Source organism: Chionomys nivalis, chromosome 22 (genome assembly GCF_950005125.1).
Source record: "Chionomys nivalis chromosome 22, mChiNiv1.1, whole genome shotgun sequence".
NCBI classification, from domain to species: Eukaryota; Metazoa; Chordata; class Mammalia; order Rodentia; family Cricetidae; genus Chionomys; species Chionomys nivalis.
The window spans coordinates 28,708,439-28,733,874 of NC_080107.1; the positions used below are offsets into that span (position 1 = coordinate 28,708,439).

The 25,436-nt window shown below is 43.8% G+C and overlaps 1 protein-coding gene across 1 annotated transcript in view; it reads right to left on the reverse strand.

Moving 5' to 3' along the window:
• Positions 1-7,310: 7,310 nt before the first annotated feature.
• Lypd6 (LY6/PLAUR domain containing 6) overlaps positions 7,311-25,436 on the reverse strand; it is a 116,394-nt gene continuing 98,268 nt past the window's right edge. The window contains exons 4-5 of the mRNA XM_057755218.1: positions 11,922-12,052; positions 7,311-10,170 (exon numbers count right to left, since the gene is read on the reverse strand). Coding sequence (XP_057611201.1) covers positions 10,003-10,170; positions 11,922-12,052 — 299 coding nt within the window. The 3' untranslated portion in view covers positions 7,311-10,002. The remainder of the gene's footprint in view (positions 10,171-11,921; positions 12,053-25,436) is intronic.

Genomic DNA, 25,436 nt, shown 5'->3' on the forward strand with positions numbered 1-25,436 from the left:
TGTTGCTCCACCCATAAATATGTGTGTGTGTGTGTTCCTAAATACAATGTGTTAAGTGTGTATAATGTTGCTTGCATGTATGTTTTCAGGGCTGACCATCTGACACTTGACAACCAGTCAGTGTGCTCTTCCCTGGGTAAAGCCACCTCTCTTGCCCATAGCTTTTTTTAGTTGCCTAGAGTTCCTTGTGCGGAGCTGAGGCTTTGTGGGATTTCCCTGGTCCCCTTTGACATGACCATTGGTGTCATCCTTGCTCAGGTCATACTTGTACATTCATGTTGGTGAGACATTATGAATGTAGCTCCTGATGCTAGGAAAAGACGTAATATCTCACAGAAAACTCCTGGATGGCTTTTAAAATCTTTCTGCCTCCTCTTCCACCATGTTCTCTGAGCCTTAGGTGTGGGAGTGCCAACCATGAATTTTTTAAAAGGCCCCATTCCAGAACTTCTCTGCATCTATATATGAACTCAGTCCCATGACTATATGAATATATTCATTTGATTTTGTGTGCATTAAGAATACATAAAGCACATTCAATATATTATTAACAATGTTGGTTGCTGCAGGATGATGAGAGATAGGAGTGAAAAGATTTTATCCTTTTCTACTTAATTACTTCGTACTTCAGCGTGCATGATTGTCTGTATATACAATCTTTCAAAGGGGGCTTAGATTTACCTTAGTGGTGAGCAGTTGTCTAGCGAAGGATGAAACAATAAACACTTAAAAATGGGAGGAAATGGTGAAGCAAATTGTAGTACAAGCATAAAACAATACTGACCAACCACTGAAAGTCATCTTCTACAGCCCTACTTGCTGACAGAAAAATGTGGCTGATGTGTGGCTAAATTCAAAAATATATTTCACTCCTATCTCTCATAATATAGACCTGGGGTGTGAGGGAGACAACTTGGCAGAACCTCCTGGAAGCAGGGGTGTGAGGGAGAGAGCCTGCCAGAACCCCAGAAGCAGGAACACACAACCTCACAGCAGACTCTCCGATCCTCCGGTTCTTACAGTCTTTCTGCCCCCTCTTCCACAATGTTCCCTGAGAACACGAAAGTAAAAGGTGACCATTGCCGGAACAGGAAGAGCAATAGACGGGACTAGTAGAATACAGATGATCTGATGGGGGGATGGATGGGGGGCTGCTTAGAGAGTGGAAGGGAGGTCAATACAGGAGAAGGCGGAGATGAGTAATATAACAGTTAATTATATGTGTGTGTGTGTGTGTACTTTAAGTCACCTGGCAAAGTATTAGTATAAAATGACCTCCAAGAAATTTTAAAATCACACATTCTATCACTTAGTGACTTATTATTCTCTTCCACGCCCCCTTTAAAGTTTATATCCATTTCACCACCACTACGAGGGAATGAAGCTTATTAAACAGACTTTTGGGCATACAGTCCATATAGACGCCATATCAAGGAATGGATCTCAACCTGTGGGTTGCGACCTCTTTGACAAGCCTTTATCTCCAAAACTGCTTACATTACAATTCATATTACAGTTATGAAGTAGCAACAAAAATAACTTTATGGTTGGGGTCACCACCACAACACGAGGAACTGTATTAAAAGGTTGCAGAATTAGGAAGGCTGTGAACAACTAATATCAAGGAATAAAGAGGTATGGTGCTTGCCACCTTTACAAAAAATTTTATTTTAAAGTTCACCTAATTATACTATTAGGGAGAAAGAGAATGATTACTTGTGGCACTATTTAAAGATCAACGAGTCTTTACAGACTTTGCTGTGAGATTGAACTATGGGTTGTTGTGGAATATCTGTCTAAGTAGGCAAGATGCGTTACATTTTTTTAAGTTGCAGAATATTGCTTTACCTAGGTAAAGCTGGTTACAGTTGTCTATGCTGCATTTGCTCAACGACGCAAAGATGTGTTGCTTTGTCTGCCTAAGGCACCTCTGATTGGTCTACTAAAAAGCTGAATTGGACAGTAATAAATAGCTCGGAAGTAGAGAAATAGGCAGGGCTAGTGGGCAGAGGGGAGAAGCAGGAGGAGAGAGAGAGAGGGAGAATAAGGGAGAAAGAGAGGAAGACTCCCAGGGCCAGCTAGACAGGTAGCCACTAGCCAGCCAGCCAGCCAGCCAGAGAATAAGACATACAGAAAGAGAGGAAGAAAGCCCCAGAGCAAAATGTAGATGAAGAGAAACAAACCAAAGTAAGCTATGTGACTAATGGGATGGGCCTAAGCTAAGGCTAAGCATTCATTACTACTACTAAGTCTCCATGTCATGATTGGGAGCTGGTTGGTGGCCCAAATGAAAGCCACTTACAGGGGGTCCTGAGGCTTTGCTCTTCAGAGCTTTGTATCCAAAATCAGTCTAATGCAACTGTCTGGGGGTGGATCGAGCACCCCAAGGTCGCTTGTAAGGCTCCCAAGGCCCTAACATGAAGGCCCTAACATGAACCGCCAGGACAGCACGCGGGGCAAGCAGGAGTCAGAGACCAACCTTGGCTTGCCAGCTGCACTAAAGACGAAGTTCAATTGCACGTTATCACAACCATTAGCCCAGCACGTACAGGCTTCACTGTTGATTATCCCCATGCTTTTTAGTATGAAAGCAATACAACTGCATTACATAAAACTACTTTTTAAAAAGGAAAACAGGAAATTATTATCATAAAAAGTAATTGAGAGTACTTTGATTTATTTTCCTTATTGCTAAGTGTTTTTATTTTTTTGTTTGTTTGTTTGTTTTTACTGTGTCTGCTTCTTCTTGAAAAGTACGACACATTGAACAGAGCAGAATAGCACTGCTGCGTTCATTTGACATTGAAAACTTCTGCAGGGCAACCACATCTTACGATGTCGCACCAAGTGGATGTATATTGATTGACTTAACCACCCCCATTCAGCTTATCTTGATTGGTTTTCTGAGTTACGAATGGTGCTGCAAGGTACATGTTTGACCAGAGCAGTGTTTCTATATTTCAGGCAGTTGATAGAACGAAGCTTATTAGGTCGGGATCTGTCCAATCACAGAGCCCTTAATACACCCAGGCAAATTGCTACCCACAAAAGCTTTAACAATTTATGCTGCACCCAGCGAGAGATGATAGCCTTGCAGCATTTGGCACTAGAATTTTCTTGGAGGGTACAAATTTCATATGTGAAAATGTGTCTAAGTAGGCCAGAGCTAGCAGAAGGGCAGTCTTGGTTTTAACTCTTGTTTTGTTACTCTTGTTATGGTTCTCAGAGAAAGCACCATCTTTTCTTCAGTGTTTTGTGAACTGACTGATATATGCTTTCCACGTACCTACTGTGTTCGAAGCACTGTTTTCAGTGGACATGGAGGTGACTTGAAACTTGGGCCCTAAAGGAGCAATCAGTGACTAATTTTTCTGGACTGGTCTTCACTAAGGTTGTTTATACAATCACGATTCTTTACTCCAATGGTAGGAGAAATGTTACATCATTGCTCAGCTTCCCCAGAGTGCAACACTTTTCTCCAGCAAGGGCAAGCTTCCCCTGCTAAAGTGTTCTACTTCCGTTCTGTTCCTGCTCTGCTTTGCTCTGGTGCAAGTCGTTACATCTCTGCTCTACTCTGACCTGCTCTGCTGAAAGCAAGCTGTTACCACAGACCTCACTCAAGAGATTTATTGGGAGGGAGGAATCCAGGAGAGTGACTACCTCTGCCAGGGTCAAAAAGGATAGCCCCAAACCGAACAGGTACAGGGCTTATATAGAATTTCTTAGAGGGCAGACCTTTCCAAGGTAGAGATTTTCCGGGTGAGGAGTGAGCAGATTTCAATTCCTGAGCTTGGGGCAAGCTCAGAGATTGGCTGGATTTCATGCTCGAGGACTGATTGGTTTCCATGCTCAGGGATTGGTTGAATTTCAATTCCTGAATTGACTAGAGGCAAGGTGTATCTTTGGTTCTGGTCTCAGGACCAGGTTTTTCTTTCACCGGCCCTTTTTACCCTGCAATACGGCCACTAAACAGAAAACCTGGCGACTGGTAGAAACAGATTCCTATTAAGTATCTTAGCGCACCAGTGTTGTTGAGGTGAGTTCCCTCAGCATCCCATCTTCTTGAGTTATAAATGATGCTCTAACGTACATTTATAATGGTGCCTCTGAGTCAGGTGACTTGCTCTACAGAGTTTTAACCATCAGACAATAATAGGCCCTAATGGATACTAATGGGCAGCTGTCAGCCATTAGGCATGAAAGGCTAAATAATCCCCTGGGCTGACTGATCATAACCATAGAACAGCCTCAGCGAAGAATCGTCCAAAATGTAGAATTTGGACAGTTTCAAGTTATATTTATCTACTGTTAATTATCATCTTGCCCCAAGATTGACCTCACCGCTGTCCTAACGTAGATCTATGATGTCCCAACACCTATTCTACAAGTTAGCTCTTGTTGTTAGCTGAGCTCTTTCTTTTGGGTTTGTTATCATTTTTGCCAGAATAGTCTTCTTAAACCTCTGAAATGAAGCTGGTGTCTTAGTTCTGGCTGTAGTTTGCAAATTCAACTAGAACATAGGCTCAACACCTCACACTGGTCGACTAAATAATTCATTACAAATAAGACAGGCTTGTTGTTGCTGTCGTCGTGTGTTCAATTACCTGATTTTTAAAAGAGTTTGCAGGAGGTCCGATTTCTAATTTCATGGTGGTCTTGGCCACTCCCACATCAAGGAGGGTGTGTTTCTACACAGGACACCTGGTACTTAGGTCAGCAGCAAGACATTTACAGTATCATTAGTTCAACATATTAAAGTCGGGGATGGGCCCAACTCTTCAAGTATTTAAAAAACTTCAAAGCCAGGGCTAAGCCTGACGCTGACACGCACCAGAGAGCCAAGCTGAATCAAGCCAGGCTGAGTCAGGAGGAAGCCCAAAATGTGCTCACCTCCACGATGGTCCACTCAGCACCTCTCACCAAAGAATTCCAGCACAAAGAATCGCTCAAGTGGGAGCTCTCGCTTCGAGCAGTTCCTCTGCTCACATCATGTGATGTAGGCTCCAAATTGTTCAGTCCTGCCTCACCACTGGGAGAGGCTGGGTGGGTGCCAAGCATAGTCAGCTGCGAGAAAAACACGGCTGAGAGGACAGATGCTTGGAGTGGAGCAGACTCTGTCCCAACAGTCAGGCACCTCGGTGTAGAGCAGGACCCAGACATTACATGGAGTCTAAATTCTCCTCAAAGATGAATGGATTTATTGAGGTTATGATTTATTTTTAGCTTTTCCATTTTCCCCCCTGGCTGACTCTGGGGGTGCTTTTTCATTTTTGACTTTTTCTTTTTAATGTTATTGAAATAACATTTTTTCATTTGTTTTACATAGCAACCAGTTTCCCTTCTCTCTTCTCCCATCCTCTCCCCTATTCCATCTCCCCCCTCCCCATCCGCACCTCCTCGGTCTCCTTTCAGAGAGGGGCAGACCTCCCATGGACCTGCACAAAGCATGGCACATCAGGTTGGGACACAACCAAGTTCTTTTGCTTACACTGAGAATAATCCAACATGGGGAACAGGTTACCAAAAGCCAGCTAAGCTCCAGGGAGAGGTCCTGCTTCCACTGTTAGAAGTCTTACTAAGAGACCAAGCTACACAACTATCACACACATGCAGAGGGCCTAGGTCGGTCCCATGCATGCTCCCTAACTGGTGGTCCAGTGTCCACAAGTTCCTGCAAGCTCAGGTCAGCTATCTCTGTGGGTTCCCCCATCCTGACCATTCTGGCTTATACTACTACCACCCCCTACCACCCCCCGCTTTCTTTCGCAAGACTCAGTGCAGTGTCTGTCAACAGACTTTATGGATGAACTTTCCCTGATTTGGCAACACAATCCCTGGTATATCTTCAAGTAGGGATGTCAGTGGAGGCTTGAACTCTAGGACACATGATTTAGGAAGATCAGTTCATGATTTCAGATAGACAGTAACTGCAAACTATATTCAACTAAATGATATTGTATAATTTCTCCAAATTGTTCTTCTTTTTTAGTTCATGAGTCTGGAGGTGATTATTTCTCTGAGTGTTTCTCTTCTCAAATCAATCAGGATGAACATTGTTTCATCAGGCTTCCTTGCTTTCTTACTGGAAGTTTTCCCTTTTCTGTAGTCCCTGCCTTGATAATACCCAAAATACCTCCAACCCTCCAGCCAGAGTAAAGAAAAAGGGCACCTCTAAACTGCTTCCTGTTGCCAGTGCTTCAATACTCCAAGCATCGCAGAAGGGACACCTAGCAGAATTAGATCCTTAACACAGTCGTGCAGCGTCTGCAGTAACAAGTAATCTGGGCTCTCTGGAGGTTCTTTTCTCACTCATAGAAAACAAAGGGGGTACGGCAGATGTTTCCTAATGTGCCTTTCACCTTCAACTCAGCAACCTGAACGATAACTTCCTAGTAAAACTGACAGAGAAAGGGGGCGACATCACACATGTCACCCTGGGGACATGTGGGACAAAAAGGAATCACAGTCTCTTAAGATAAACCACGAGTATGACCTTCCTTGGACGTGGCAAAGCTGTAGCCATCAAGCACTAAATGTGTTCATGTTGATCAATGGAAGCCAGGTACAGAGCATTTTATAGTGCTTCGAAGATAAGATCATACACAAAAATCAGTATTGCCCCTAGAACAAAAAGGCGGACTCTAGAAAAGCCATTTCTCAGCCTCTGAATTTTAAATTTGAAATATTTTAAATTTGAAATCTCACTACAAAAACATTTACACTCAACTAATTACAGTGATGACAATCTGCACAAAGTAAGATTGGAGTTTGCTCGCAGAAGGAAGTAGCCACGGTTTTAATAATCCGCTAACAAGAGGAACAAGTGAGAACAAAGACTGGAGCTGAAGCACGTTGGGGAGCTGACAAGATGGGGCAGTGCGTGAAAGTTCATGCGTCACAATCCTACCCACTGAATTTCAGCCAGAGGTGGGAGGAGAGGCCTCTTGAAATGTGTCCTCCGACTGCCGCTGGCAGGAAAGTACCAACTCCCTGAAGTTGTTCTCACCTCCATACACACGGCACGTATGAACACACACACACGCACACACACACGTTGTCCATGGGTTTTAACAAAGAAATGTTCAAGGAAAACTATAGACCAGTCTGAAAAGTTCTGATTTTCTGAGCAGTTACCTCTGTATGAATCACTCGGCACAAGAGAGTTTCTTTTATGTATGTACTTCTTGACTATAACATCTCTAGAAAGTGAGTCCATGAAAGAGGCCCACTGTGGTGCTAAGCCCACGGCTTGTATATAAGCCAGTATATTAACCATTGCTTTACATACACACTAGCAGGAAGAAGCCTCATGAAACACACTTAAAATCTTTATTCATTGATTTACAAAGTGTACAATATTTACATTTAGGCATTAATCCCATATTGGCATGGATGTTGAGGGGAGTCTAAAAATAAATATGTGGCATATACGTTAACATACACATCATGGCTCTTGGCGTGTCAAGCCATCACCAATGGTGAGGTTTAATGGACAGTTTAAAGTGACAGAAGAGTCAGATGGCTAACTTGTCCTGGACCGTCTACATGAATGGCTCCTCCTTGGCTATCTGAGGCGAGGGCTGGAGAACAAATCATATTCTTTTGAGAGAATTAAACAAAAGCCACTTTGAAAGGCATTGGGGATGAGTGCCGCGCATGTGTACCGTGGCTGCAATTAATTCCCAGGCGGTGGGCAATCTGGACCTTTGAGAACCTTATCCCTGTAAACCAGCCAGGGAGGCTCTAATGTGCTCAGTTCCTTGTCTCCCGTTCAGACTACATGCAGCAATTGGAAAATATCAGTGGAGTGTGACCATGCACACACATATAAAAAAAAATGGTACTTATACTTATATACAACGTCAAATTCCCATTGTATTAAAGCATCTTTAGATGCAAGGTCAACTGTCTCCTCTTTTGACCAGAGGGATAAATCAAGAAGCTATAACTTTACTCCCCAAAGAAAAAGTTTCAACTGGGGACACATGCAAATGTCATCCTGGGTAGCAGGATGTATTTTACATGATAAGATGGGCCAATTCCCATGAAGTCAGACCTGTAAGTTTTCCTAGCAGAGAAATTCCACATCCTTTTCTGTTCAAACCTGTCACGTCCCACAGACACTAAATCTGAAGGAAGAGGCTTCATTTATCAAACATCTCTGAGTCTCAGGACCTTCATCTGTAAAGCAGAGATATGTGCTGTACCTTTCAGAGTTGCTGGAAGGCTGTATGGCCTAACTACGTAAAGTGCTTAGCACAGTGCCTGGCACATGCTTACGACGTGCCTTTCTCTCCTGACTCTCCCATCCCCAGTTATAAGCAAGAAATTGATAAGCCTGCCACACTCTGAATTAAGGCTGTGTGATACAACTCCAATGACTTGTATCAGAGTTTCTGATGTTAGTTCATATTTGGTCCCTGAGGGGGTCTCATTTTATGAGCTAAAGTTCCCTGTGCAGGGCACATGTATCTTAACAGCACGGTCCTCCTCATCAGGGCTTTGCTCCGCCAAGTTCCATGCTAATATAACCCACAGCCCTGCAGAGATACTTGGACCAATGATAGTCTCCACGCAAATATTTCCAGAACAACGCTTCTGAGGAAGCCACGAGTAAAACCCTTGAGGCGAACATACAACTCACGCTCACAGAAAATGAACATTTTTTTCTAGCATCGGTGCAAGGCTCACTGATAATTCTCCATAAATGAATGATAAGCTCTACCATTGTTGAAAACAAGCGTTCTAATTTCGCATTTTGTTCAGGAAAAAAAATCATTTTTTGAAATATAGTTTAGTTTCTAGTTTATACCATACAAAAATAAATGTCATTTAAAGAATTTACATGGAAAAAGAAAACAATGCAGTTTTTAGATTAAAAAAAAAATATATGAAGGATGACGAAAACCTTTTCGACTCCAAAGGCAGCACCTGAGAGAAGCAAATTCTACACCACTTATGATCCATCTTCCTCTCATCCTAGCACAGAAGTGTTCTTACCTTATTGACCTACCAATAATTTAATTCAGCACTTTCTCCCTAAAGTCACTTGGTTTTGGAAGGAGAGAGCTCTTTGGCAGCTCTTTGGCAGACAATGAGAAAATTCTGCTGAGCCATTTCTGGGCCTTCGCAATGAACTAGGATTCACCTCCACAAAGCTTTCTTTTACTCTGACAAGCTCTCTCTGACTACATTAGCTATATCTGAGTAAAATGCAACACGTGGAGAAAACAACCCCACCGCACTTCGTGAATTTGTAGATGCTCCTGGCTCAGCTGGGATCCAGGAACTCGGGAAGCAGAATTAGTTCTCAGGGCAGAGCCAAGCTCTCCTCCAGTTATAAGAAGGGATAAACTTCCTTTTGTGGGAGCTCATTTCATCATGAAATCTTTTTCTCGTCACCTCTACAAATACAACAAACTTTAATTGCCTCTTTAGTCCCTTACAAAGAGCAGCAGGAACGTGTTTCCCTACGTTAAGATAAGAAGGCTAGGGAAATGAAACTGAGCGAAGTACTTGCTGCTCTTTTAGGAACTCCATCAGAATCTCAAAGAAATTATTCCATTTATTTTTGGATTTAAAGTTTTAAAATTCTAAAGCCACAGGCGAAGCTGTGGTTTGAATTAAGCTAGGGGTTCTTTCCTTTTCCTGAAATCTTACACCACCTGCATCCATTGCTCTTTCTCCCGCAGCTCACGCATGGCTTCGGGATCAAGAACCCAGACATCCATAAATGCAGAACTCTTTCTTGGAGCAAAACCGCAGATTTGTGGTATAGAAATCAGGGTCTGTATGGGGACAGGCTGACTTAGATGGGGTCTTGGTTAGGCTGGAAATGACAGCATTGAAGCAACGCTTGTTCTTTATGGCAATGCGAATGCCTGGCTGTGATGATGTCCCGGGCGCCGTGGTCGCATTCTGTCGCTACTGCCAGGCCGATGACTCATGCATGACTGCGGGCCACAGGGAAACCCACAGAGCTATGTTTGGTGGAGAGGGCTGCTATAAGGTGAGTCCGAGCCACACCCACAAGCAGGACACGATCACTGACACGCAGCGTGGGTGCCCATTTGTCTGATTTATAGGTGACGTTGTGGCAAACGTGGCATCAGTCTCGTTGCGAGGGAGTGGCAGATTACAGATATTTCCTTCACAGCAAGAGGTGCAGATCTGAAAGAAAGCAAGGAAAGGAAGGGTGAGCTGAAGCCAGCCTGTCTCAGAAGGAGGCGGGGCATCAGAAGGAACAGTCTGCCTCCTGGCAAATGAGAAGTCTGTTCTACAAAAGGAATGGTGGCTGACATTCAGGAAGGGCAAGAACAGCATCCCATCTAGAAGCAACGTGCTCCACATGAAAAATTCCAGCCTACATTTCAGTGAACCTACATTCTGTTTCAGGCATCCACCTGCCCTAACTGTTAGGCTTCACGGTCCTTGAAAATGGGAATTATGAAAATTGCCTTCCTTCCTCAAAGAGGCTCTTCCTGACAGCAGAAAGTAACTGTTAAGAGGGCAAAACTTCCTCTTTGAGATTGTCACAGTGAGGATAAAATGGCAATGACTAAGGTCCTGTGAACCTGAATGTTTACCCTCATTAATTCTATGGGTATAGTCAACTCCACTCTCTTGAGTGGAAGACAGCTGAAGGGTTTTATTTATTCAATTACTCTTGCTTTATATCGCTTTACCCTTGAAGCCTATGGAAGAAGCAAACCCAAGGATTCATTGGCAAAAGTTATTTGGGGCCAGGGCTCCCCACTGTGTTGACCAGCAGCCTCAACACCACCAACTGGGGGTTTGTCAGACGTGCAGAATCTCACACCATACCCAGAATTGAAGGGCTAAAATCTGAATTTTAACAAGATCCCAGATGAGTCAGATTCATAAGGTGGTTATTATCCTAAAGTTACTACTAGTCAGGAGAGAGGCAAACCTTTGGCCACAACCAACATGAGTCCCCAAAATAGCTGAGAAGAGAGACTAGAGGTTAGGGCAAGTTTAAATTTCAGCCTGTCTTTCTCTTACTAGCTGTGTAACACAAGCAACTGACACATCTTCAGGTTCCCAGGGCTCCTCTTGGGAGAAAAAGATCACAATAATGCCTGAGAGCCATGCACGGCTTGCTGGAGGGGTCAGGTAATGACCTTGACTTGACCCTTCTTCAAATTAGTAATAAGGAGACAGGTGGTGTTTTAATTCTTAGTGAATCTGAGAAGTAGCTTAAAAATAGTTTCTGCTTCTAATGAATGAAAGCAGCCCTGGATGGCAAGGCTGTTCCAGGGTACAGAGAAAGGGAGTTTCCCTGAACCCCAGGGAAACCTGACAGGTGGGCAGATGTCAAGTCAAGGCCCAAGTGGGCGAGATGAAGACCACAGAGTCAGTGCTGGCACACTGCAAGGAGAAGCAGGATTCCAGGGATAAGCAAGCAAAGCTGGCTTCTTTATAGTCTCCGGCCTAGACAGCCCAACACTCATTTCCCACAGGCACCAGCTAGTGTTTAAAGGGAATAAATCCACGGGAGTGGCTTTCTTACCATCTGTGGAATGATTCAGGAGCCAATGGAGCGCTGCCCTAAACTGGGACCCCAAGAATGACATGTACCCTTGCTCTAGAGAAAGTTATCAAACTATACTGGCTCCTGCTGCCTCAGGCAGAAGACGGAGTATCTGCCATGCGCTACCAAGATGTGTTTGAGTGGTCCCTGACCTCTCCTTTCAGGACTCTTCTAAGGGAAGGAAAGGCCTAAGCCACGCTTCACCACCCTCTTTACATGGTCTTATACACCCCGTCTGCTTGTCCTTTGCCCGGCTACACGCTGGTATCCCCCTAAAGCAAACAGGAAAACAAGTACATTTTCACAGCCTATGTAGGGATGGGTGGGGGAGAATCCAGTAAAGGGAGTGGGAATTAATGCTTCCCCAGACCTTGTAGCCTTCATTCTCCGAGTCTCGACAGCCCGTGGATAAGCACTCCTCCAGTGGGACACAGCGCTTGGTGACAGAGATGCTGTTTCCTGTGACTTCCATGGTGTGCTGAGTGTAGCAGTATCTGGTGTCTGTCAGGAGAAAACAACCCTTCATTGAGATGGGAAACGCAAGTCCTCTCTGCCGGAAAAGAACACAGCAGGCTGTCTTCCTGGAGGCCCCTCAAATTCACTTTACATGAAATGCTCTAAATATAGGCACCAGAGGATGGCGGAGGGAACCAGATCTCGAAGGAAGTAGCTCTCCCATCACCCATCAAATGACTCAAATGGCAATGAAGAATTTTCCTAAACGTGGACCCCAATACTGAGGCAAACCTTCACTTTCGGGAAGTTGTCAAAAGAACGTCTCCTGCTTCCTTAGATGATGACGCTGAGTGTCTGCCATGCTCTCCCAAGGAGATTTTTAGGAAGACATGATAGTGCATAGGATGGACACAACCTCAATGCTAAGATTTACTTCCTGCTGGCAGAGGGATGGATGGCCTTCTGCAGAACGCTGGTCTCTCTGTCCATCACAGTGCCCCCAAAGCAAGACGCGGTAGCATAACTGCCTTTCCACACATTTTATCGTTGCTCTTATTTTTATTTTTAGGGGATGAGAGGCTCAGAGGATGGCGGCTCACAGGTGGTTAGAGCTGTAGTGGTTTTCAAAAGGAGTGATCTAAGAGAAAAGTTGGGGGAGGGTGGTAACAAGAGGCTTTCGGAAGATGGAAGATTTTAGCAGTGTGTGTGTGTGTGTGTGTGTGTGTGTGTAAAGTGTTGGGAGTTGTGCAGCCTAGCCTCTGATTCTTCTGTGCACCCAGGAAAGGGAAACAGACTCTGACTCTGACTTGGCAAGAACCACCACGGGACGGCATAGGAATTTGCAAAATTCGTGCAGCTTGCAGGCTCCTTTCTCGATCGTTGTATTGTTGATTCTTTGGGCAGTTTTTACTTCTCCTTTGTCAGTCACACATGCAACAGCTGTAATTTCCTCTGGAAATTCTGTTCTCTCTTAAGTATTTTCCCCTAAGATTCAGCAGGGGTTAATGCTTCTCGAATCTCTTATCTTGGAATTACTAAGTATAGCTCCTAATCCTGGGGACTTTTCTGACTCAATAGAGACAGTTGGGTACATATGAGTGCCTTATCAAAGGCTGTCTTTTACAGAGAGATTGAGACATGGGGACCCTCTTGTAGAATAGGGAACTGTTGCAGACATGAAAAAAACTGTTTGGGTTTGAATATTGTTGTCCTTAAAGCATTGTACCCGTGTCTATTCCTTTTTAACCGCAAGTAGCTGCCAGCTGACGTAAGTGCTGTGAGATCAGGATGTGTTTGGCTCCATATCTAGTTAAGCCTGCAAAAATGCTGAACTCTAGAATATGACTTTGTAGGGGGTGGGGAAGTCTATTTGGGAAAACATAAAGGGGAACAACGGGGCCTTTCATAATGATTATGATGTATTACTTAAAATATGATATATTTCTTAAAAGTCAAAAATAGGAACCCATAATAAAACTGTTCATGTAATCATGGTAAGAAAAACTCTATTTAAGTATAAATAAAGATGGCCCCAGCTACTAGGGTCACTTGAGTGCAATCCACCTGGCAGTCACAATTTTTCCTTGTGCCTGCCCCCACGTCCCCATCTCAGGACCTGAACCTGAGCTGAGGCTGGAGCCCGGCAGTGAAGTGTTCCCATGTAACATCAGAAGAATTAGAAACGGATTCATTTTGTTGGCAAAAATGACTTTCCACAAAAGAACAAACCTGGCCACCAGAACAGCCAGATGGAGAATGGTCAGGAACGGACCAACCCTACAGGTCTCTGAGTCTGGGAACTTCTATTTCCCATCCTCTGATCTCCATACCCCTACGGCAGTGAGAGCCACTGTGGCCGTCTACAACCCTTCTTCATCCTGGGAAGAAAGTTTGAGTTTCTTCCAGGGTTTCACAGAGAACTAAAGAAAAAGCGTCACTGCTCATGTCATTATTTATGGCGTGCAGGCAGCATGCAGCTCCACGAGCCTGGCTGCAGGAGAGTGCTCCAGTCCCTACTTCGTATTACAAGAGATGAATAATTCTCAAGAACTGTCACTTCGCCGTTTTTCAATCGTATCTTGGCTCTCACTCCACATGCTTTATACATTTGGGGTATTTAGTTGCTAATATGGAATTATGGTCTGTGGAATTATTTATTAGGCAATAAAAAATTCCCCCATCAGATTCCTTCATGATTTTGGCAGCTTTTTATCAAAGAGCTAGTGTTCAACGAAGAAGGCGTAAGATATTAGGTCCCGGCAATGAGCTCATCTAGACCACACTGACACATCTTGGAAATCATGGAAAGTCGAGGGTTTAAATATCTCCCTAGGCATGCTCAACTCACGGGACCCAGAATCACCTCTGAATCTGACCAATGGCAACTCCTTGCCCAGGGTGACATTGCTGTGGATGTCTTTTCCCTGACTGGGGTGCTGTCCCCACAATGCACCCTGCCTGGAATTCTGTTTCTTGGAGTCAGTCAGACCCAGGCAGTCTCCAGACGGCTCAGGGTCCTGTGGAGTTCTTGGGGATTAGGGTAAGTGAGGTCATCTGGGGGTGAACAGTTGAAAGCATTACACCTGGCAAATTCCCCCAAGCCCTGGCCCCTAATTAAAGGTGGAGGTGATCGGCTATTGGATGAACAGGGGGCAGGTTTGCTCATCTGCAGGCTTTAACAAATGAAGACCAGAAGCCTGAGAGATTTACCCCATCTTCCAAAGAGGCCGGCTTTAGACTTTGGCCTCAGATGATGGACATTTATGGCTGTGATGGGTATGTATGCCTTTTCCACTCCCACCCCGACTTCAAATGTTGGAGAAAGCAATAAAAGCAGGAATGTCCTTATCTCCTGGCTCTGCTTCACGCCGGCAACTTGAGCAGCTGCCAGAGGCTGTGCAGCTAAAAATGTAAATGTGTACAGTTAACATCACACCCAGATGGAGGAAGTAAGTCACTACACGCTTCAGCGTGGGAAACTAGGTTTGTTCCTCAAGTAATGAATGAGCTTGGTCGAAATGAGCCTTAAGATAGCAATTGGTAAACTGGATCCAACTACTTTTTCTTCATCTTTTTCCTCATCAATAGAAAGTTTATTCCTTCAAATGTCATGTGGTTCCAGTTCCCACACTGATTCAAATATTTTTTTTTTCAGGAAAATATGCGAAACCCTAACACCTAACAAACCAATTTTTGTCTATCCATGGTGAGAGGAGAATGGAGTTCATTGAAAATACTGGGAAAGAATTTTTTCCTGGAACACCATCAAGCACAATCCACGAAACAAAGACAGGTTGAGAACGTCGCCATCGCCTCCCACGGTAGAGACCTTCATTCTGAAACAGCCGTTTCTCAAAGGCATCCACTCCACTTCTTAGCTTGCAAAGCCCTAGGTGAGTCATGAAATGTTAATGCAGAAAAGAAATTCTGCAGTTAAATATGGGTTGGAAGTGCTCAAATAAAGTTGAAGTGGTTACACTGGTGCACGTTTTATGAGCACCTTCACTATGCGCCGTAATCTGGGATCTCCAAGGGTGTGTTGGGGCTCGCAGATGGAATTTCCCGAGCAGAACCAGGTGAACCACAGGCGGCTTATCAAAACTGAGTCCTAGTCACAGAGCACGGCTCGCTCCGCATTCTGAAGAACCCTGGGGTTGGTAATGAGGTTATATGAGAATCAAGCCTGCTGATAACTTCACACTAAAAGGATTTCAAAGGCTTTTATCTAAAAGATAAAAGATGGATTTGAATTTCTACCAGGTTAGTTCAGCCTCTAAAATCTCATAGTCTGCAACTGCATAGAATTCCCAGAGGTTGAGAAGCCAAACTCTTCGACTCATGGTAAAGTCAGAAATGGAAAGGCCAGCTTAATCCATAACTGAAAAACACAAAGTGTAATTTTCACAACTCTCTGTTCGTGTCTCTGTCTCTCCCTCTCACTCCTCAGTCACATCTTGAAATTTAAAACCAGTTCATAGCTAAAAGCATTTTCACTAACCAATATAGTTTTTAATAGAAGAAACTGCTTCTATACCAGGGGTTATTTGAATTAAGCCACTACATACGTCTGTGTCGGAGAGAAACACTTTCTCCGAGCTGCCCTATTCTGTGGTTCTGCTAGTTTGGGTTTAACACAAAGATGTCTAATTTTTACAGCAATCCCAGGAAACAATTCCTCGAGTGTGTGAAAATGAAGGGGAAGAAAAGAATTGTAACAAGAGCCTTACAGATTCTATTAGAAATCAAAGGGCTGCTGGCCCCTGCCTGCACACTGCTGCTCAGTTTTTTACTGTACACTCAGCAGCTCACATCTGCATTGCTGGCCAGGCAGTGACTGCTCTGAGCACCTAAGGTGCGGGACCTCTTTGCAGTCCCTACTGGACTGTGAATCGCCTCTCTGGGATTTCCCACCTAGACTTCAGACAGGCCTTCCGGGTCGTCTTTGCTCTTCCAATGTCTGTTTTAACCCGAATGTAGACACTCTCTCCTGCTTTGTCCTTGAACCTCTTTTTACTCATGCGACCTCATCAACCTTCTGATTCCACACCTTTGGTCTTCTCCTATGTCCTGGGCACGGCCAGTTTCCCATCACGCTTTACATGTGTGTAGAACAAACAACAACATGCCTCCCCGCTGATTCTCTTCCCATGTGTCAATCTCTGGAAGGCATCACCTGGAATGTGACACCTTTATCGTCTCAAAAAATGTGAACCAAAAATGCCAGAAGCAGCTCAGATTTCCCTCCAAATATGAGCCTCTAAATTCTCTGAAATGCCTGCATAATACATTTCCTACTGCAAGGCTTTATCGCTTCCTGGTCTGGGCCTGAGTAACAGTCTAGGAAATTGACAAGTGTGTAAAATTTGAATTCCCTTTAAAGTAATGAATATGTGTGCTTACTTAAAGAACCTGGAGACATCGGCTGGATTGTTATGAATATACAGATGAACTTCCGTACATCCGCCTCCATGCCTGATACCTCGGCCATTCCTGAAAACAATCTCATTAACACTTGGCAAAAATCTAGTAAAATTAGGCCTCCCTTACAAATCTGATGTCATTCAGTGTGGAATTGTTCCCATGTTCACATCAAACGGTGTGAACTGCTGGGTGCATGGATGTTTCTTAGACAGGGGAGCAAGAACAGGAGCTGGAGGAGGCAGAAAGCCTTCTCAACCTTCCTAACGCTGCGACCCTTTAATACAGTTCCTCGTGCTGTGGTGATCCCCAGCCATAAAATTATTTTTTTCGTTGTTACTTCATAACTGTAATTTTGCTATTGTTATGAATCATAATGTAAATTTCTGTGTTTTCTGATGGTCCAAAGGGGTGGTGACCCACAGATTGAGAATCACGGTTTCTTTCCCAAGCACATCTGTTAAGTTCTGTGGATCCCTGAAATCCAGTTTTCACTTCCCCTTCCAGTCTCCAGGTTGAGTACGTTCTATGGTTCTGCTTTCAAACCACTGACTCTCTCCTTTGTTGCTGCAACTCTGTTGGGGTACCCACTGGACATTTTCATTTCAAGCACAGCCATGGTTTCTTAAAAAATCAGAAATTTTCATTTGGCTCCTCTCATATTTTCCCAATTAGTTTGGTATTTTCAGGGTAATTATAATGACTGAAGCATTTTTTTTTATTGCCATTGACTTAAATTCCTCATCAGGTAATTCTTCATCTCTATCTCAGTTTGGTGATCATTTGTAATAGTTGGGATCTGTAGTGTCTTCAAAAGTCCACATGTTAACGACTTTTTCACCAGCCTCTTGTGTTACTAGGGGGTTATGGGAGGTTTAAGTGAATGGATTGTGTGAGAGTTAGGTCGTTAAGGCATGCCTATCTCTCCAACCCTCCCCGCATACCACCACCATTGTAAGATGAGCTGCTTGTTCTACCATGGCTCCCAGGACAATGTGCAGCTTAGCTGAAGGCCTGAAATCAACAGGACCAACTAACAACTAACTAACCAAGTAACATTCAAACCTCCAAAACTGCGAGCCACGGTAACGCTTTCCTGGGTTTAAAGTTAGATGTGTCAGATGTCCGTTATGCTCTCCGTTCAATTTGAGCCCTTCCTGGGATGCCAGATGACTTTTCAACTGAAATCTGGACACTTCTATGTGATGCTGCAGCATCCTATAGCTCATGAAACCTGGCTTGAGATTGGTGGGCCGATCAATGCTCCCCACATAGGCTTTACAGATGCTGTGCAGAGAATGGGGTGGGGCTTACTGCCAGTGGGTGGGACATATTGCCAATGCGTGGTGGGAGGCAAAGTTCTGACTCTCCACCCAGCTGGTTTTTACAGTGTCCCAGATGAGGTGGAGGCAGCCCCTTGCTGGTAAACTCAGAAGCCTGAAGTCTACCACCATGGTTTCTGCTAGCAATAGGGCGATACCTCATAATTGCCCAGAGAGAATAAAGAGGTAGGGTTAAAGAACTCAGTACTATTGCATGAGTTCTAGTTAGTGTGTATTAATGAAATTCTTAATCTCAGGGTCATGGGTTCAATCCCCACATTGGGTGCCATTGTGTAATCAGAGACTGTGCTTTCACTTTTGTTTTCTGGCCACCCAGACCCAAATAATGACATAAAAACTGTATTAATTACAATATTGTTAAGCCAACAGCTCAAGTGCATTCCTAGTTAGCTCTTACATCTTAAATTAATGCATTTCTATTAATCCATGAGGCTGTGGCTTACCAGTAATGTTCTGACAGCTTTCTCCTTTGGCAGCTATATGGCATCTCTTTGACTTTGCCTATTCTCTCTCTATATCTCTGGCTTTCCTGCCTGGCTTTACTCTGCTGGGCCATTGAACAAAACAATTGTTTATTCATCAAACAATAAAAGCAACACATATACAGAAGGGCATCTCACATTCCAGTACAGCCTGCCATGAACTGAAGGGTGGACTCTCTGTTCCCTTCTGCTGGAAAGGTGTAGTTACAGTTTTGTCTGTTGTGTTTGCTCAGAGTAATGGCTCTTATATAGAACTCTCCTGTCTTTCTAGGCTGCCTCCTTCCCGGGCTGCTTGCTGGTAAAAGGACAACTTTGCTAGCATTTATTGTGCCTCTGCCAGTGATACTTTGGGTTTATTCTTCAGCTTCAAGTCTAAAAAGAAAACCTAGAAGTCATTACAGCACTACTGTCCTTCAGGTCCTGAAGGCCACAGCTACTTTGTAGTTTTCTCTTTCTCTACCTTTCAGAGTTCTCTTTTTCTTTTTGGTTCCTATATAATGGTCAGGATTTTATTTGTACTTCATAAGGGAAGCAGAAAAGGGCATCAATGTCACCTCTCCAGAATGAAAGCATCAGCATTCCTGGTATCACAGGCTACGTAATTATACATGGGAGAATGCTTTGCTTCATGCACAATAAGATGCTTAGCCATCCATATGACCTTTTCAGGCCAGATGGCTATGAAGAACTCCATAACCAATCCTATGGTGGGCAGGATCCTGGATGAGATCTATCTGCTGTCCTAGATTATAAAGAATAGGGTTCATTCTTGTTGGTGTCTACGCTCCTACAACATGTGACATATCCTTGCACAACTCGCCACATGCTTAATTTACTATGAAGACCGATGTAGATATGGGAAGGCCATGTCCAGCCAAGCTCTTCTGCTTAAAGCTTAATCAAATTAAAACACTTAAATTTAAATCTATGATATTTGAAAAATCTCCACCATGCCTATACTTTGACCTCATCTAGTTTTTTCAGCATTTCTATGAAAACTGTAATTCTGTACAGTGTAGCCACTTGGGGAAAGTATTTGCTAAGATCTACTAAGAGAGTATCCATGTAAACTCTGTCAACATAAGTTACACACACACATACACACACAATGCTAAAAAAATGAAAGTTCTAGCATAGTCATAGAGAACTATTTGTACAAATAACAACTGGAGACTACAGAAAGGCCCACTGGTGTTAGAACAAATAAGTTACGGCATCTAGTGTCTATTCATACAACAGTAAGAATGAATGGGATGTATTTTTAATAAAAATAAGTATACCTCATATAACACAGAGCAAAAGAAATCAGAAAAGTAAGAAGCTTATGCAAGGCAAAACTGATCTCTATTATTCGAAATCAGGATGGTGCTATATTAGTTTTTTAAGACTACCAAAGAAATGGACTTCCACCAAATTTTTTCTGAAGTTTTGGATGCTAAAAATTTGTAGTCGAGCTTTTTTCTGAGGCTGGGCTCCTTGGTTCATAGATGGCTTCTATGTACCCCACTCCCATATCTTTATATCATCTTTCCCCAATGCCTGTGTGGATTCCAGTTTCCTCTCACAAGGACACCAGTCATACGGGATCAGCATTTACCTGACTACCTTCTGTAATCTTAATCCCTGCTTTAAGAATCTATCTCCAAACAGTCACATCCCTAGGGCTCAGGGGTGAGAATTTCTATTTGGGGTGGTGAGGCATGGCTCCTCCAGCAACACTGACCCCTTGGTTGTGGGAAAGGATGGAGACAAGCACAAGAGAGGCTTCTGAGATTCTGGAAAAGGGTCACTTCTCAGTGAAGGCTCTGCTTCCAGGGCACGTTCCATTTGTGAGGAAGTTTACACTGTTCTGCTCTCCCATGTACGTAGCCCACCGTAATTCAAAATCAGTAACAGAAGGACTCTCCCAATGAAAGAAACGTGACCCACGAAGGGATGGGCTGCTCGCCCTTACAGAAACCATACAGCCGCTGGCTTCCAAGCATCAGGTTATCTTCTTGGCTGTCCTGCTCCTATCAAAGAATCTGGAGGAATTACCTGAAACTATGGGTTTTCTTCCCCCAGACAGAACTTAACAATAAACAGGTGCTCATCAGCCCAAGCAGATACTAGTCATCTTTCTCCTGTACCTCTCAGGCAAACTGTCAGACTATCCCTTCCCTGCTTTCTCAAAAACATCAACTGTACTTTTTTATTGGTATATTTTATTTGAGACAGATCTATGTAGCCCAGGCTGCCCTTGAAGCCCCTGTTTCTGTTTCCTTCTTCTGCCTCTCAAGTGCTGGGTCACATGTGTACATCACCAAGCTATGGTCTACATTTCCTAATGACCCAGGGTGACACATACACATGAGGACGCTCCCCCTTCAATCACTGAAATCCAGCAATCACTGTGCTGTTACTGGGCAAGGGCGCACACGGTATCTGGGAAGGTTAATAAACAGTAGCGAGGACTAACAAGACTGAAGCAGACAGTGGCTAAAGCAAAGGGAAGATGGCAAAAGCATGAAGCAGATGCCGCCCATCTGACACTTTTCTCACGTTGTGGGGGAACACTCAGTATAAGAGTCTGGGAAGAATTTATTTTGGCTCACGGTTTGAGAGAGGTTGTTCTATCACACAGGGAAGGCCAGGAAGAGTTTGTGGCAGTGGGAGTGCATGGCTAAGACTGCTCACATCTCAGTGAATCAGGATGCAAAAGGCCAGACCAGAACCAGGGTCCACTCTCATCCATTAGGCCAACACCAGCAGCTACCTCACTTCCTAAATACTCCAGAACTTAACAAAATAGCACCGCTAGCTGGGAACCAACTGTTCAAACACCCAATTGAATGGAGTACATGTCACACTCATAACCACAGCTCCACCTGAAGCCACCAAATAGAAAATATCTGGACAAAACCATTGTGAATTTGTGTAGGTCTGATACTATTAACATAATGTTGTTGCTGCTGCAGCTACTGATGATGATGATGATAATGATGGTGATGATGATGGTGATGATGATGATGCTACTACTAATAATAATCTTACTTAAGATGACAGAACTTTTGGGTTAAAATATCTGGATGAAATAGCTAATATCGAATTATATATATCTACTATCTAATTATATCACATATATGATGTTTACACACATATATATCTATGTATATATGTATGTGTGTGTATAACGAAAGAAAAATTTGAAGAATTTTACTTGCTGAGGTGGTTACTCTGGTATCAACACAAAGAATAAACTAATGATAAGATGCAGCTAAAACTACAAAAGTCTGATAAAAAGTTTCTAGAATACAGAGGATTTGAAGAGTACGGAAGCAAAGAAGAGGAAAGCTCATTCGGTTGGGCCTGATTCGGTGGTCTTTCCTTGGGCATCTGTTAATTCAGAAACAGGGTCAGAGGCTGGGAAGCCAAGCAAAAACTGCTGCCAACAGGTAGAGGAGCAGGGCAGAGTTTTAGTCCGTGTCAGGGACTTAGATGCACAAACCCAGTTCAGAGCTAGTGGAGCAACAGGGGAGAAAAAGTGAGGCTGACAGGCTCAGAATGGAAGTCAAGGCTGGCAATTATTCATACTTAATATTTAACAATACTATGGAGTTCCAGCTTCTGTTGTTTCTGTCAATAGTAAGTTTGGCCAGCATTGTGTAGCCAATGTTTGTATGCACAGATGGTAAGAGTTCAAGAACTTTCAAAAAAAAAAAAAACTATAAACAATCATTAGGCAGTATTTGGTAAAGCCAATATTTGCGTGTTCATGCCCGTCAACCATACTTCCCGAATAGACCTGTCAGGAATTCATATGTGCAGGTACCAAATGACAGAGAAGAATATTAATGCACTTCAAAACTGGGCCCAGTCCAAATGCCCACCATAGCAGAATAGATCAATTATTCATGTTTCCTCATAATGATCTAAACATCTGTGAGAAAGACTAACTTTGAAGCCCACAGAACACCGTAACTCTGCACTTACTACTGTTTAAAAGCAAGGATTACGTCCCATAGAGTTGCATTTACACAGAATTTAGTGGCCCTTTTAAAGGTGGGATATAATGATGGAGGGATCTGTAGGGTTTCATGACTTCACATAGGTGGTAGACATTCAAAACCTCAACTTGGTAAAGATAATGAGGTGTTCACTTAAGATTTTTCCTATGTCTGTATTTTAACATTCAAGATATCTTTAAAATTGGCCATTTAAGACTCTCATTGATCATGACAGTACCATGAGAAGAGGGAGTATCTAAAAATCATCTCATTCCTTAGCAGCCTGAGGTGCTGGATGAGATACCTTTGTAGATGCAGAAATGAAGTCTCCAGAAAGGGAAAAATCCCTAGAGCACACACTGAGTAAGATCCTGGTTTTCCTACCCTGGGAATTTTCAAAGCCTCGAGTTAACATGCAATCTAGGGATATCTTGATATAAATTAAGGTACACGCCTTGGAGGACTATATCCTAAATATAAAGTTGCCTAAAATAAAGAAGAAAATCTCATTCTTATTTTAAGTAAATCAGGAAAAGGATGCTCTGGGGATTGGCCTGTCTAAGAAGTGACGGAAATAAGAAGTCTTCCCTGGAAATATGGCCCTCTCTTCAGTTAAACTGGGATCTCATTTCTGTTGCCCACCGTACCAATGTCCTCACTAGACTAGCATGCAGAAAGAGTCACCAAAGGACATCTTCACTGATTCAATGTCACAAGAAAACAGTGGTCAGCTGAGAAGCTGGGAACAGAGGACACATTTCCCATCATAGCATTTTCTTCTGCTATTCTATCAGATTTTGTCTTGGGGGAGGCAGCGACACTTCCTCATGAAGGGACCAAACATGCCCAGGTTAGGTTCTCTGAATTGCCATTTAACTCTTAATAAACATTTATATAGTTCCTCTCTCAACAAAGAGGTGCCATGGGCAAAGAGACTGTGATCGAACCACAAGAATCTCACTGCCTATTTTCTGCCCTTCAATTGGTCTCTCACAGAATAGATCTCAATATCCTTTTTGTTTACAAAAATCAAGAAAGAGCGGCCAGGTATGAAAGGAGTGAGATGAAATTACAGGTGTAGCAAAAGATGCGGCAGCAGGAGTCGGGAATGGAGGGCATCTCAGAGGCTCTCTCTGGAGCAGAAATTACCATGAATCTGCAAGTGAGAGAGGAGAAAATTCTTACTTACTTTCTCTCACTCTGAAAGGAAGCTCCAGTAAACCTGTGGCAGGTAGGCTAAGCTGCCGTTGTTCCTGGAAAGAGTCTAGTCACTGCCAGGCTTCTTCGAGACACGCTGGACCAGTAGGGAGGCACGGTCAAGTGTGTCAACTCCATCCGTCTCAGATGGATACTGTGACAAGCTAGACCCACGGTTCCAGAGTTCAGCTTCTGAAAGCTTCAGATTTAGTCACACCTCCCCCCCCAAAGCAACCGGGTGTGTGGCCTCATTCTACACAGACAAGATCAAATGCTCTGCCAGAATCAGGTTCTTCACCTTCAACCTTGGGATGACTAAAATGTAGCTAAGCATGTCTCAAAATAAGCACGCAATGACCCAGAGATGTACAGGAAGCATTGTGTCTTTCCTAGCAACCTCTCAGCAGCCCTCACTAAGCCTGCTGGTCACCTCTGGTCACTTTAGGCTAATGGTAAGCAGACAGCACAAATGTAGGAAGGCTGAGGAAACCTCATTTCCATAACATGGTTATTAGTTTTATTGATAGAAATTCACATAACCTAGACTTAGAAACACAAGAGTCTTGTATTTGCACCTCTTCTCAGGCTCAGGTGTTGAGTCCCCCCCCCCTCACCTGAGACTCAGGTACTCAAAAGGGCGCTGCTGCAGTTGCTGGTGTCTATTAATTAGTCTTTGATATACACACACGCCTACTCTTAGCCCAGGTCCTCCCCGTCTGTCGGGCACATATGGAAAGTCCAGTGTCCACACCAGTGCCCTGCATGACTTCCGGAAGAGTCGTCTCCTGAAATATTCTAAGACCTTTCCCTAGCTGGAGAATCGCACAGCTCCCCAGTGTGAGGAGGGACTGTCCCCTCAGCCCCAGCTGCTCCTCTCTGCCCTCAGCTCCCATAGTATTTAAGGCCAGGCTCACTGAGCACTTAACTTTCACCTGCTGTGCCTAACACCTGATCCGGTCAGATCTTATCTCCCAGGGTAAACTGTCTGCTCCTAGAAAGAAGAAACTAGATTCCTATCTTACCCCACGTAATTGTCCCAGGGGCCTGGCCTGGCTCCTTTATGTCACGGACTCAGAGCACAACTGTATTTGTCCCCACGCAGTTACAAACAGCAAGATAAAAGGGGGAGCTTCCGGAAAATAGGGAAGGGATAGCCTATGTAAAGACCTTATGTAAAGACCTCTCAGCTCTTTCAGTTATCTGGAGTTTGAAGAGGGAGATTCTGATCTGAAAGAAAGCATCAAGACAGGGCTTTCTCTCCTCCTGGGGAGCTACTCCAGCGCGGTGCTTCTGGCCACCTGTGTTTCGTCCTCTGTGACAGGGAGGGATTTGTCTGCTAAAGTCTACAGATACTAGTTCACATGCCTTCCTGTGCCCTGTAAGCTCTGCTGAGTCCGTCCTAAGCAGCCATGTGCTGTTCCTGGCTGAATATGTAAAGTTCTTCCACTGTAACCAATTCATGGGCATTAAGAGGTAGACCCTTGGAGAGGTGAAGTCAGAAAGG